At 35.3% G+C, this 12,642-nt stretch overlaps 1 protein-coding gene and 4 long non-coding RNA genes across 5 annotated transcripts; 1 reads left to right on the forward strand and 4 right to left on the reverse strand.

Moving 5' to 3' along the window:
• The first annotated feature begins 89 nt into the window (after positions 1-89).
• On the forward strand, positions 90-2,072 carry LOC135936970 (uncharacterized). Its single transcript, XR_010574414.1, has 3 exons — positions 90-307; positions 361-471; positions 1,111-2,072. It is a non-coding gene; the product is annotated as an uncharacterized LOC135936970 (long non-coding RNA).
• A 2,080-nt stretch (positions 2,073-4,152) lies between these two features.
• LOC135938076 (uncharacterized) lies at positions 4,153-4,503 on the reverse strand. Its single transcript, XR_010574597.1, has 3 exons — positions 4,432-4,503; positions 4,313-4,366; positions 4,153-4,248 (listed from the first exon to the last, which is right to left on the reverse strand). It is a non-coding gene; the product is annotated as an uncharacterized LOC135938076 (long non-coding RNA).
• Positions 4,504-6,478: 1,975 nt separating this feature from the next.
• Positions 6,479-6,874, reverse strand: LOC135938043 (uncharacterized). The gene is made up of 2 exons (XR_010574594.1): positions 6,833-6,874; positions 6,479-6,651 (listed from the first exon to the last, which is right to left on the reverse strand). It is a non-coding gene; the product is annotated as an uncharacterized LOC135938043 (long non-coding RNA).
• Positions 6,875-8,689: 1,815 nt separating this feature from the next.
• Positions 8,690-9,324, reverse strand: LOC135936482 (uncharacterized). The gene is made up of 3 exons (XR_010574337.1): positions 9,231-9,324; positions 9,117-9,170; positions 8,690-9,062 (listed from the first exon to the last, which is right to left on the reverse strand). It is a non-coding gene; the product is annotated as an uncharacterized LOC135936482 (long non-coding RNA).
• An 836-nt stretch (positions 9,325-10,160) lies between these two features.
• On the reverse strand, positions 10,161-11,690 carry LOC135935802 (uncharacterized). Its single transcript, XM_065478359.1, has 5 exons — positions 11,527-11,690; positions 11,178-11,383; positions 10,901-11,121; positions 10,464-10,847; positions 10,161-10,403 (listed from the first exon to the last, which is right to left on the reverse strand). The coding sequence occupies exons 1-5, from the start codon at positions 11,676-11,678 to the stop codon at positions 10,284-10,286; spliced, it is 1,083 nt and encodes a 360-aa protein (XP_065334431.1). The 5' UTR covers positions 11,679-11,690; the 3' UTR covers positions 10,161-10,283.
• Between the last annotated feature and the right edge of the window lie 952 nt (positions 11,691-12,642).

Below are 12,642 nucleotides of genomic sequence, written 5' to 3' on the forward strand. Positions count from 1 at the left end.
TCAATCATGACTGATATTATGACGCATAATATATTGTATGATAATGCGTAGGAGTAAGTAAACATTGATCTAATAAAATAATGAAAATAATCTTTGATTGCATCACGTGATGAAAATTTTGAACCGAAAGTCGAAAAAAATGTTTTATTTTTTACTCTCCACCAAACGACATTACAACTTATAATAAGTGACACAAATTTTTATTTGTTTCTGGAAAATATTCGCATCCTGCAGATGAAGACGACACGACTGACTTTATTTGCGATTTTGATTGGTCATCTTGATCTTTCTCAACTATCAAGTGCAGGTTCAGCTTTTCGATTTGTATCGTTTCATTTTATTATTCAACTAAAATTGCAGAGCTTGGTAAAGCCCAGCAAAGAGGAGAAGATTGCAAGTGCAGTACCCAAAATCCAGATGAGATCAATCAATATTCTGTTGAGTTAGATGTTAAAGGAAAGGAGGACATGAGTAAATATTTAACTCGTATTTCATCTTTGTATAACGGGAAAATTGCGTATCGCTAAAAACACGAAAGTTTTAAATTGTTGAACTAATTTTTTTTGTTGTGGCACACGAATTTTTTGGGGCCCATCAGGCCGAGGAGTGTCATGACATCTTTCACCAAGGAAATTTGCGTTAGTTTGTTTATGCGCAATTTGTCCGCTACCACGACACGATTTATGTATAACTATCATTATTTATTTCCTACAAAGCTTCCGGGGATGGTCCGACTGTTTCATGCTTCTCGAAATGAGAGTAACTTTCTCATGCCGAAATTAAGCTTTTAAATTAATTTAACCCTCGGGAAATTCTGATAAAATTAATTTTGCAAAACAGTTCCCTTTTTCCTCCCATATATGGGGGACTCACACTTTCCGCTCGAACTCACACTTCTCGTTTTTTGATGGGAAAAATCAATGTAATGCCCTATCCTAGCGAGAAGTGTGAGTGTTGGGCGAAAAGTGTGAGTCCCCCATACCAATGAAAATCACACACAAGGTAACTTATCATTTGGAAAATAAATTAAGATCTCTTTATTCTTCTCACATATTCGATTTATTTCTTGACTGCTTTGCAAATAAATAACTTTTACCTGTTGGTGTGCAGTACTGATGCTTGTGACATTCATGGTGTTCTTTTTCACTGGAGTCGCTATCTTCTGCTGCCTTAATTTGCTACAAAACCGAAGAAAAGCAGCGAGAGAAGCAGCGGGCCACAGAGCATACCGTTTATCGCAAAGATTCGTATATCTCTGCAACCGCAGCCATTATGAGCCAATCTAACCAACAACTATGAAAATCAGCGGAGAATGACATTATAGCCAAACTTAAATACTGCCAACCACTTTGTTTAAATATGTTAAAGCAAGAAAAACATGTCACAGCTACTGGATCTTAACATCGCGGGTAGGTTTCTTTTCTCTACAAAAATAAACCATGATTCATAACAGTGACTTTTTATATACCAGAGATTTTATGCAATTATAATCAATTTAAGCATGGCAATAGATGCAAACATATTTCTGTAAACAGAATAATCTAGAAAATAAAATCCCATTATTATATATGAGACCGGCGTTTTCTTGCCAATAGAAAACATTTTTAAAAAAATTCGAAGAATTGTTATAGTAACACCATAATGACAGCAATTCCTTTGCTCATACATAGACAGATTGAATGACTCAGTAACTGTTTCCAAAATAATGTTTTGTCCAATGATTTTGTGACAAATTTTATATTCATTTGTATAAATTTGCCTTTGCGTTGAGCGTCTTTGGCGCACTGCACGATTTTTACTTATTTGTACACACTCTTCATGGTCGGAGTTGTTCTGATGTTTGCTATGTTTTGGTGTATCAGCGAATATTTAATATTTTTAGAATCAGCCCAGAACAAAATAGATGCAGGGGATGAGCAAACGCAGCTCGCAGAGATTTTGCAACTACCAGCTCAAACCTGAGCGATGAAACTCAACAAAATCATGCTGTATAATCTGGATTTTATTTACTGATCAAAATATATGTACATTTAAATTCATACCAAAATTATACATATTGGAAGATTTGTTTCCTGGATTCGTTTTAAACGGTTTATGAAAACTTCCGTGTCCGTTTGATTTCCCATTTTCCAAGATATTGTAACATGCGTGAAATGTTGAATGCTGTGCATATTTGGCTCTGTGTATTTTACAATTCCAGAAATAAAAACTAAATTAAGAGATCAAACTAATTAAAAGGTTTTATTTCTTGCAGCCATTTTAATTTTTGCGCCCCGTTGATGATGAAATAATTTAACAAATAATCCTGCTCCTACGATAATTGTGCCAAGGCTACCGTCAGCAACAAATCCAAAATCCACTACCGTTCCCATTTTACCTGACGAGTGAAACTTAAATACGTTTGTTGGCAAACTAAATATCACAAGTGGTATATAAATTTTAGGCACTTCATAAATTTCATCATATTGGAGAAATATATAATCAATATAATTGCTATATCAAATCTTTGACCTGTCTGAATGACGCTCTTAAACATATTTGAGAGAATGGTACATATCATTTTGTAATCTCTTTCAAAAATGAATTATTGAACACAAGATTGAGCGAGTGTGAGGCATTTCAATTGAAAACATTGTCGATGCATTGCTTCAAAAAATATTACATAATGTGAATCAATCCTTCCCATTCATTGCAAGATTACAATCGACGGCAGCATCTTCTGGTTATGCAACCTGTGAAGAAGATGCGCGTGACGGAACAAATCGCTGCATACACGGCAGGTGCCTATTCAAGTATTATAATATATTATATATTATTTCAGCAGTCTAAGGCTAGAGCCGCGGTAAAAATATTTTTAAATACGAATTTTCAAATAATTTAACTGGCATTATTTTTATTAGATTTTTAATTTGAATGATGCGCCTCTTTGTAATCTAAAAATTCGAACACCAAAGTCGAATTCTGTTTATCTATTATTGTCAACAAAAACTAAGGGTATTATGTTTATATCAATATTTAAAGTTCATCAATCATTCAGATCTTAAGCCCCATCAGAATACATCATGTTTTTAAGTTGCATCTAAAAAATGTCGTCTCTAACCAGGAGGAGCATCACGATTTTGATGTATCTGCTTTTTGTTTCTGAAATTTCTTGCGCAAGTATATACTTTTTTGTTTATTTAATGTGTTGAAATATTAAACCACTACTTCTCATTAGGTTCAGGCCAGCTATCCAGTAAAGATTGCCACCCTAAAAACCTAATTGTTTTGGAATTTTAGATTCCTGACTGAAACATTTTGCTTCTTTAATGTTGACAAATATTTATAGTGGTGATCAGTTTTAATTTTGAATATATCTCATTTTCGTGTTTAGGAAGAGAGAAATAATAATGAAGGTAAATGCTGAATTGAAGTTGAATATATATTTTTTTCTTTTCGATTATAAAACATCTTCTTCAAATATATCATCTTAGAAAAAATATGGTCCGTTGAAAGAAAGGATCAAGGCTTAATCACTGGCTTAAAGTTAAAAGTGCGATTGCAGATTCTAGGTAGATTGCTTATTGCTAAAAAAGCAATTAATACGCAGGGAAATTAAAATTAATACGGATCGATTAATTCCTACAAGGTTACTCCTGAAACAAAAACATTTATATGAAAGAAATTTTAAATCTCTGCGAACATTGTTTTTTAAAAAAATGGTGTGGAACACTCACAAGTTTCTTTTTTAGCACACGTTGGTATAACGAATCCTGAAATTGTTTTTTTCGTTAGTACAACTTTTCAACATTAATTTCACACACTTACATTCTTCCTTTTTTTTGGTGATCTAGTTTCAATCTGTAAAAAAATTGTGAGAACTTATTTGCAAATGTTTTTTGTCTTCTAATAAAATAGAATACATTTGATCTATTATAATAATAAATATATGTTCTAGTATAGTAAGAGCTTCTGCTACTTTTTGAGCAGTAAAAATGTTTATATTTTTAGTCTTTCTCAAACCAGTGAGATAATAACCTAAATTTACCATAAACATGCTATTTTTATGGGAGTATAAAACATTTTTTTTACCTCGATGTCCTTTCCATTATCTGCGTAAATTTTAGACGCGCTAAAGACAATTTTTGGATTACTGATGTTCCCCTGATTGACTGACCCGATGACGGTGCACTGAACTTTGAAAATATTATGAATCATACCCTTAGCCTTCTTGTCCTCACCAATTACATCCTCGGAGAGCAGATTGTGCTTTGTTGAAAAGAAAAGGATAAAAAAATGATCGTCTCTATACATTGGCAAAATGGTGGCTTACGTAGGAGCAATTGAGGATTCCTGATGTGCAATCAGCTACAGACGAGTTGAAGTACTAGAACACGAAAAGCATTTTAGTTTCAAGGAGACATTTCAATCAACAGTTTTTGCATTCCTCACCATGCTCGTGAAAAACACGGACAATTTTTTGGGTTCATCGAAGTTTTCAGCATTTTCTTCTAAATTCATAGGAGGCGCCTTATTCATAAAAACACAAAATGCAATTGTTAATTAGCTGCTTAATCGATTCTTACCTCGCCCAAATGACGCAGATGTGTCTTCCTCAGTTCAATCATAAACTCGATAAAGTGATAGTTTTTGTCGTGGAATTTAAAGCCTTCACACGTGTTTTGCAGGAAAACGTTTTCCGCTGAAGTGGCCGTTGGTTTGGATAAATAATCTGGTCTATTGCTGAACAAATACATCAACAAGTTGATTACTTTTACGGCGGCTAGACTATATTCGGTGAAGTTAGCCCAACGGAGTGCCAGGTTGACTATCAGGTCGGCCGATTCGGTCCAAGCGGTGATGTGTTCGATAAGCATGCAGACCAACTTCTTATTCGGACCCTTGTCAGAACTCACAATCTCAGTCAAGCGCTCATTCAGCACTGCAAGCACCGCCGCTTGAATCATATCAAGTTTTGATATATCATCCTGTAATATGTTATTCAATTATTTATTATATTTGAAATTTTAAGAAAATATATTTATATACTGCATGATACTGAAATCAACTTTAGCGTTTTAAAGGATACTAATAAAAATAAAAAGTTGCTCCTATGATGAAATGTTATTCACCTGAAACCATAGCAGCGAAACTAGAAAAGCCTAAACAAAACTTTCCTTGCTGCTATACATCAGGTAGTGCTTAAACTTAAACTAGTTTTATGAAAAATTAAACAAGCTGAACCTAGTATTCCAAAAGGGGGACAAGGTTTTGTAAAATGCACACATTGTAAGACAATATTTACGAGAGTTTCTGCAATAAGATTGGACTTGATTTTTAAAATACTATTCAACTAAAAATTCCTTTAAAACTATAAAATTTGCTGATTATTCAGTTGAAAAATTTATATTTTATGTGCGAATTTTCTTGGGAAAAAATACGTATATCTTTGTGTGTAAAATTTGTTTAAGACGTGCGTAAAAACCATTATGTATTGTTATATTTTTGTTGTGTTCTGGATGTGGATGTATGGGGCACAGTTGCCCTGCTGATCCGTAATAAACCATTTTTTTAAACTAAAAAACGCAAAAAAGGCAAATTAGATATTGAATATTGGTTTGTTTGCGCCCTTTCAAAGTTGTTATATAATATCTCTCGAATTCCACGTTTTTAATCCCGAGAATACTCCATTTCATGCAACAATTCACCAAAGCTTCACAAGGCATATAAATAAAACTTACTTTGCAGTTCAAACACTTTCTCATCACCGTGAACTTCAAATAAAAAACTTTATATTAGCATAATAAATAAAAAATGGTAAGCGCACCTCGCGGTAGAGAGATTTCATTTTGTAAAGCAATCTCTTGACGTCTACATTCCTGAAAAACCAAGCCACAATTAAGTCCCTGCCGATTATGAGCAGCATTTGCAGCATCCTTTTCCCGTTTGTGGATATTTGTTCAGATGGTTCATTCTTTATCGTTATGGCAAATATCATTGCCACAAATCGCGATTTTTCCGGAAATACATCCTCTCTGAGGACATTGGATAGGAAATAATAAGCCCATTTAGAAATCACTCTGTAGCTGAAGCGACATTCCAATGACTGAAATAAAAAAAATGTATCAAAAGCTTGCAATTAAACATTTTTTACCCATAAATGCTTTACTCGAATAATAATTACCTGAAAAAACCAACTAATGTACGAATCATCAAAGAAAGGGAAAGATCCAGTCACGGTTAAAAAAACATAAATTGCGCTATCTAGATCTTCGGTGAACAAAAGTATCGGTATAGCAAGTAGGAATGCTTCATACGCATTTCTCAAGAAAGGGCAGTTCGTGTACTTTATGATATTTTTTAAAGCAGAAAATGTACCCAAGATCAAGTTTTCTCCCATAAATGGCACTGGAAAAGAAATGTGAATTTCAGAAACTTGGTCTGCTGTGGTCATTTGAGCTCTCACTTTCCGAGGTGTCTATTAAATAAAATAGTGAGGATTGATTCGAAAAAATTGGAAGAATTCGTTGGTTGAAATTAAGTATCCTCGGATCAGAGGCAAGAGCGACCAGTTGAGCCATTTGTTCCTCTTCTATTCTAATCTTGTTCAACTGCACCATTTCTGCGTTACTGAACGGGGACGTAAGGAAAATAAGTGACACTCGGACAAGTCTGTAAAAAAGAAATAAATTATCAAATTAAAATAAAAGTTAACATCAGCTGAATTCATTAAATTATTTGAATAACATTTATGCAGGTTACAAGGGAGTCTTGTTCAATAAAAACCGACAAACGTCAAACGCATTTGAAAATATTGAATCACAATTTGTGCACGGGAATATTTATAACTTACTGGCTTAAAACAATCATGTCGTCATCGGTGATGTCATCTGTCTCGTCAGTGTAATTCAGAAGAGACTTTCGAAATTCACTGAATCCCTCTATCGTAGAAATATTTTCGCTAGATCCAATCAGGCTGGAAAGTTATTTCAAATATAATTTCGTTAATATAAAATCACAGTAAATGTGCGGTTTAATACTGACTTCTATAATGTTATACAGGATATCTTGACTACTTGCAATTCTCACATGTTAAATAAATATTTTAACCCTAAATGGAATTTCAAAATGTTTATCAAACACTCACCGTTTCAACTCCTCACTGCAGATATCAGGACTGTCTTCCAAGAAAAGGTTTTCAAAATTCAAATCAACTTGAGATTTGACCACAACTAAAAAAAAACCTCTTCTATCAGATGTCTCAACGCTTGAAATTAATCTTACCCTCTTTTAAAGCAAACATATTGCTTAAAAGCCACTCGCCTCGCAGGTAATAAGAAGAGAGTAAAAGCATGCAAGCTAAACCAGCTTTGCTCTGCGTCCCTTAACAATCTTGTAAAGAGCAGTTCGATACTTGTTGGCTATATTTTTGTCAAATGCATTTTTCGCCATCAGAATGTGTGAATGAGAAATTTGTGTGCTTGTCCTCGTCGAAACGAGAATTTTTGGAAGCCAGCAAGAGCATGTTTGTGCGGTTGGAAATAAATTCCCACAGAATTGTTTGCCTACCCGACACCTAAAATGTGGACCCTGAAGCTTCCAGAAAATATTTTCTCGTATTTAAAAAATGTTTGTGCTGCCTGGGTACGAATGTTTGTACTGAAATAACCCAGCCATCACAATTATTGTTTCTTGAGACGTCATTCGAAATCGAATTTGATGATTTTAAATCACTCTCAAATTTAAATCAATGCGTTATTTTTATTTTTTGAACAAAATCCAACAAGTAAAGTCAAATCCAATTAACTCATATCCCCAGAAAAGAATTGATAATCTGAAGAAGTGCCATTGCTTGAAAGTGACAACTTTATGTTTAGCGTGGGATTTGATATTGCGTCAGGGACGTCAGGGATAGCAATCCCGCGCCCCCTTTTTCATCTTGCTTGAAATACCAATGTAGCATCCAGTCAACAGAAACATTTTAGGAGATATACTATACAGAACTTAAAGAAATGGGATGGACTGTATTTCACAATTTTTTTTATTGACATGCGGTTGATATGTAGTACATTCGTTGTTAGCTTATTTCTGAGTTGTATTGCAAAGAAATCAAAGTAAAATGAGACTTTGATGAAAATAGAAAATTAGCTCCCTCTATGGTCCAATATTAGCATTTTTGCTCGGAAAAGTCAAATCTCTGATCCCGTCGATCCCGACGACAGTTTGGCTTCGATCAGTGTCAGCGCGTTTGTCTACACTGTTTGTTAGATATGCTGTGGCACCACTAAAACTACAGCGCGCCACATATTATTGTCCTGAACGGATTGGACCACCAACGTCATAGATTCTTTTGGCGGGAGTCGCGGCTGCGAAAAGGAAATAAATTTAAATTTGTGTGCACAGAGTTCAAATTTAAAACAAAATTTAACTATTAAATTAAATCTTAGTCAAACTTACTTCTGATTGCCTTTGAAGTTTCATCATGAACTCTTTGAAGCTGAAAATATCAAATAATGTGTTATTTTGGGTAAACATATTATAATGAGAAACTGTGCAATTCATAATTTTAACTTAATCTGAGTTGTAAAAAACCTACACTTCTCTTTTTGCAAGAAATCATAAATAAGTTCTTTTCCAGCTGAAACAAAAATATTTATTTGTTAAGTAAATTTTTTCGGTTAAATAGTGAATCAAACACACCCTATTTTGTGCGCGTTCCGTTAATCCAAAATCAAATGCAAGCTGAAAAAATATAATTGCATTTGAAATATTGTGCTGTTTCCAATAATTTAAGGTGATTTAGCTGTTTTGGCTGGTGCTTTGGAAGCAGAAATGAACTAGACTTTTCAGAAAATTATTTGTATAAAAATCAGAAATGCAACCTTCAGATTACGATTGTTCCGAAATCCCTTGTCTGCATAGAGCTTGGTCGCGCTAATGAATTTTACGGAGGATTGGTTTTGTCCCGTGTGTTGCGTGTTGCTGGCCGGATCTATGTTGGTGCGGTAGACTGTGATGCTCCCCAGCTCGTTGCGAAAATTATTTATAGTCAAATTCGTCAGATCTTCATTGTGCAGATTGTGCTGTGAAACAAAATGAGTTGTATTAAAAAACATTAAAAACGGCTTCCACCTTACATAAGAGCTAAACAGCCTTCCATCCTGCAAATCAGATTCCGGCGTGTGAAAGTACTGCAAATTGAAAGTATTATAGACTGCGCGGAAAACATTTCAATGCCTGGAATCACCCACCGTGCTTATGAAGAACGAGCGCAGTTGAGATGTTTCTTTCATGCTGTTTAAAATGACATCTCTGTCAATTGAAATAGGAGGGACCTTTTGAAAAACATAAATAGCTTAAATAAAAACCATTTTTGGTTTTTCATCTTACCAATTCCAACATTTGCAACTTTCTTTTCTTCAGTGCGATCGCCCAATCAATGAAAAGAAACTCATTTCTTTTGAAAAATACACCCTTACAAGTTCTCTTCAAGAAAACGTTTTTTATGTGATCTTCGTCGGGATGAGTCAAAAAATGAGGCTTCTCTGTGACCAAAATTATAAGCAAATCGATTACTTTGACTGCATGTAGAGCGTAGTCGGTGAAGGTGGCCCAACGCAACGCCAAGTCGATCATGAGACTGGCCGAATCGGTCCAAAGGGTTATGTGCTCTATCAAAATGCAGGCCAGCTTCTTTTTCAAACCCGCGGAACTCAAAGTCTCTTCTAGACGCTCAATCAACACTTGTTTCACGGCTCGAGATATGTTATCCAGTTTCTTACGCTGAGATAAAAATGACAATTTATTTTAATATGAGGGATGTATGTAGTATACATTATTGAATAATCTGATAGAAACGAAAGAAAAACGCTACATGAGCATACATTTTTCTCTTTATAGCAAAGTTTTAAAGTTGTAACCAAAAGGTCAAAGAAAGTGAGTTTTCACACTAGCACAATTTTGGTGCTAGATTACGTCACAAAATCTGCCAATTTTTTAGCTCTTTTTTGTGTCATTTAATAATTAGCTGGAAACCCCCTGAATTTCATTCCTCACTTAGAAACACATTTTGTAAGTCGTACCTTTTCGGCGTGAATGAATGGGGCTGCGGGACATATTTTTAGCCTTTTGTTCACAGATCTCTGAGAGGGCACAACGGCGATTGTCACTCCTTTCGGCCCGTACTGTCCCATACTATTAATTCCTGATATTATTTGGTGCACATGGTTTGTTTCCAGCTGGCAATTAGAGCAAAATCTGACGTTCCCATTTCTCATTGGGAAAAACTGCACAATCAAAAGAAATTATTTTTTGTATATATAAAGCAATCTAGCCCTTTTTCCTGAAGTATTGATAAAATTAAAGCATTTATATATCCTTACTTCATCGGTAGTGTTGTCATTACGGTTGTTACGCGCAGCGAACTAGAGGGGAATGACAAAAATATTCATTTCTATCGCGAAGTAAAAATTCATTAGTTAAACCTCTAAGAAAAGAGACTTCATTTTATAAAGTAAACGCTCAAGGTCAAGATTTCGCAAAAATGCGAGCAGGGCCTCGTCGTGTTTGCTGATCACCATCAACATGCTCATCATCAATTTTGCTCCAGTGTCGTAAGAATCTTTTTGCTGCTTGTTTGAATATACGGCGAACGTCATTGCTGCAATTAAACACTGCGCGCTGTTCATGTTTGCAGATTCAATAATTTCTTGCACCATCTCTTCCATTTCAGCATCAAACATTTCTGGCATCGCCGCTTTCGCTTTACAAATTTTAGCAATCATTTTCTTTTGCTTCATTTCGTAAGTGGTTAGGAACTCAGAACCGAGCAAATAAACATGTCTAAAGGTGAATCGGTTTTTGAATGCCTGAAAAAAATCTTGTGAATATTTGAAACGATCCGACAAGTGTGAAAATTTACCTTGTAAAAGAGGTTCATTAATGGGGCTTCTGATTGAAAAGTTTCGACGACATATTCCAAACAATCAATCACATCATGCAATTGGTCAGTAAACAAAATTTTTGGTACTGCAATACCAAAATTGTTTCTCGCAGTTCTCAGGAAAAGAGATTTAAAGAATTGCAGACTATTGGTCAAGACGCGGAATATGGAACAAACTACATTCATGCCTAAAAATGGAACTGTGGAGTCAAATTAAACTAGAGCATGTTTCACATCAGTGAGTGCATTAACTCACTCTCGGAAGTGTCCATTAAGGGGATGTCCTCAGACCGCTTTGTGAAAATCGCAAGAAGCTGCTCGTTTAATTTCAGAATTCTCTTATCTGAGCCTAAAGCCATCAGCTGCGCTAAATTATTCTGATCTATTTTAACCAGTTTCAGCTTCTCCATCTCGGAATCGCTCAGCGGCGTCGTTTGGAAAATCAGAGCAATTCTAAGTAACCTGCAAACAAGAAAAATTGCACCATAGCATGTAAGGTATAAAAAAACAGGCGCAAGTGGTAATGCGGGTTGCCAACTTAAAAACTCGCAGGCGCTAATGCCTCGCAGCCCCTGGTCGAAAAAATTGGAAATAAACGTGCTTACTGGCTGACAAGTATTGTCTCATCTTCTTCATAAGCTTTGAAGGAGCTGATATAGTCTAGGAGGTCTCTACGTAGTAATGCAACGTCTTTTAATTCGGTTAATTCGGTTATTTCAAAGTACAAAGTTAGCACACTGAAAAGAATTTCAAGCATCACAATTTTAAAAATGTGAAAAAATCGTGTATCTCATGTTTTGAGAGCATCAAGGTAAATAGAATGTAATGCGAGTTTAACTTCACCCTCCGCATACATGAAAGCTGTTATGTTGGAATTTACAAAAAAAAAGATTCCATGGCATGTATATTATCACACCACACTCAGTGGAAATTCGCACCTAATAAATTCGTCATCGCTGAATTCATGGGAGGAACTCAGCTCGCTCATTTTTTCATCATATGGAAAAATGGGGTCTTCGAATTCCCACTCGACTAGATATTTTACATCACGATCTGAAAAGCCGTACAAGAAGAAAATGAAGCGTCAATTTGTGCCTGTTTGCCGTATAATACCATATACCCATGATTTAAAGCAATTGATTCCTCTCAGGTAAAATTAAGATCAAGGCAATGTTCGTTTATCTCTCGCTTCCCGGAATCCTATGAATGTGACGAAAATTTGTCACTAAATTGTTGTTTATCAGGTGGGGTGGGAAACTTGCCCTGAGTTACGAGCTCCCTCTCTATTTCCCCTGCTTCCCCTAGTCGTCAACCATTCATTACTCTTCTCTGCTAAATAACTTGCTCACAGTCAGTTAGTGATTTTACTTTATTAAATACACAATTGTACACCACAGATTTTAACCAAGATTTTGAATCACTATTTAGGAGCTTGCAATATAATAAATTTGTTCATTTCACAGAAGAGAAAATGGTAAAAGTTTGTCGTTTTCCCGCAGAGGGCAAACTCAGTTTGGCTGCGATTCGCAATGAAAACTTTTGTTTTTACAAATCAAGTATAAAGTGGAAGCCGTGATTTGAGTGTCACGTAAGCGCGGGCCTATTCTCGTAAAATGCTGATTTCCATTTTTGGTCAACTACCGCCGGCGTGACATAGAATTTGGGCTCGATCTGAGAGATCTTGAAAAGCTGGTTTTGAATGAATTTATCATGGTATAAAG

The sequence above is a fragment of the Cloeon dipterum genome, chromosome 2, assembly GCF_949628265.1.
Source record: "Cloeon dipterum chromosome 2, ieCloDipt1.1, whole genome shotgun sequence".
Lineage (NCBI taxonomy): Eukaryota > Metazoa > Arthropoda > Insecta > Ephemeroptera > Baetidae > Cloeon > Cloeon dipterum.

Excerpts from the sequence above, each read along its gene's own strand:
- LOC135935802 (XM_065478359.1), bottom strand. The coding sequence starts at position 11,678 with ATGCTTGAAATTCTTTTCAGTGTGCTAACTTTGTACTTTGAAATAACC. Across the intron at positions 10,848-10,900 it reads TAATGAACCTCTTTTACAAG|GCATTCAAAAACCGATTCAC; the intron begins GTAAATTTTCAC and ends GATTTTTTTCAG. Across the intron at positions 10,404-10,463 it reads TGAAGTCTCTTTTCTTAGAG|TTCGCTGCGCGTAACAACCG; the intron begins GTTTAACTAATG and ends ATTCCCCTCTAG.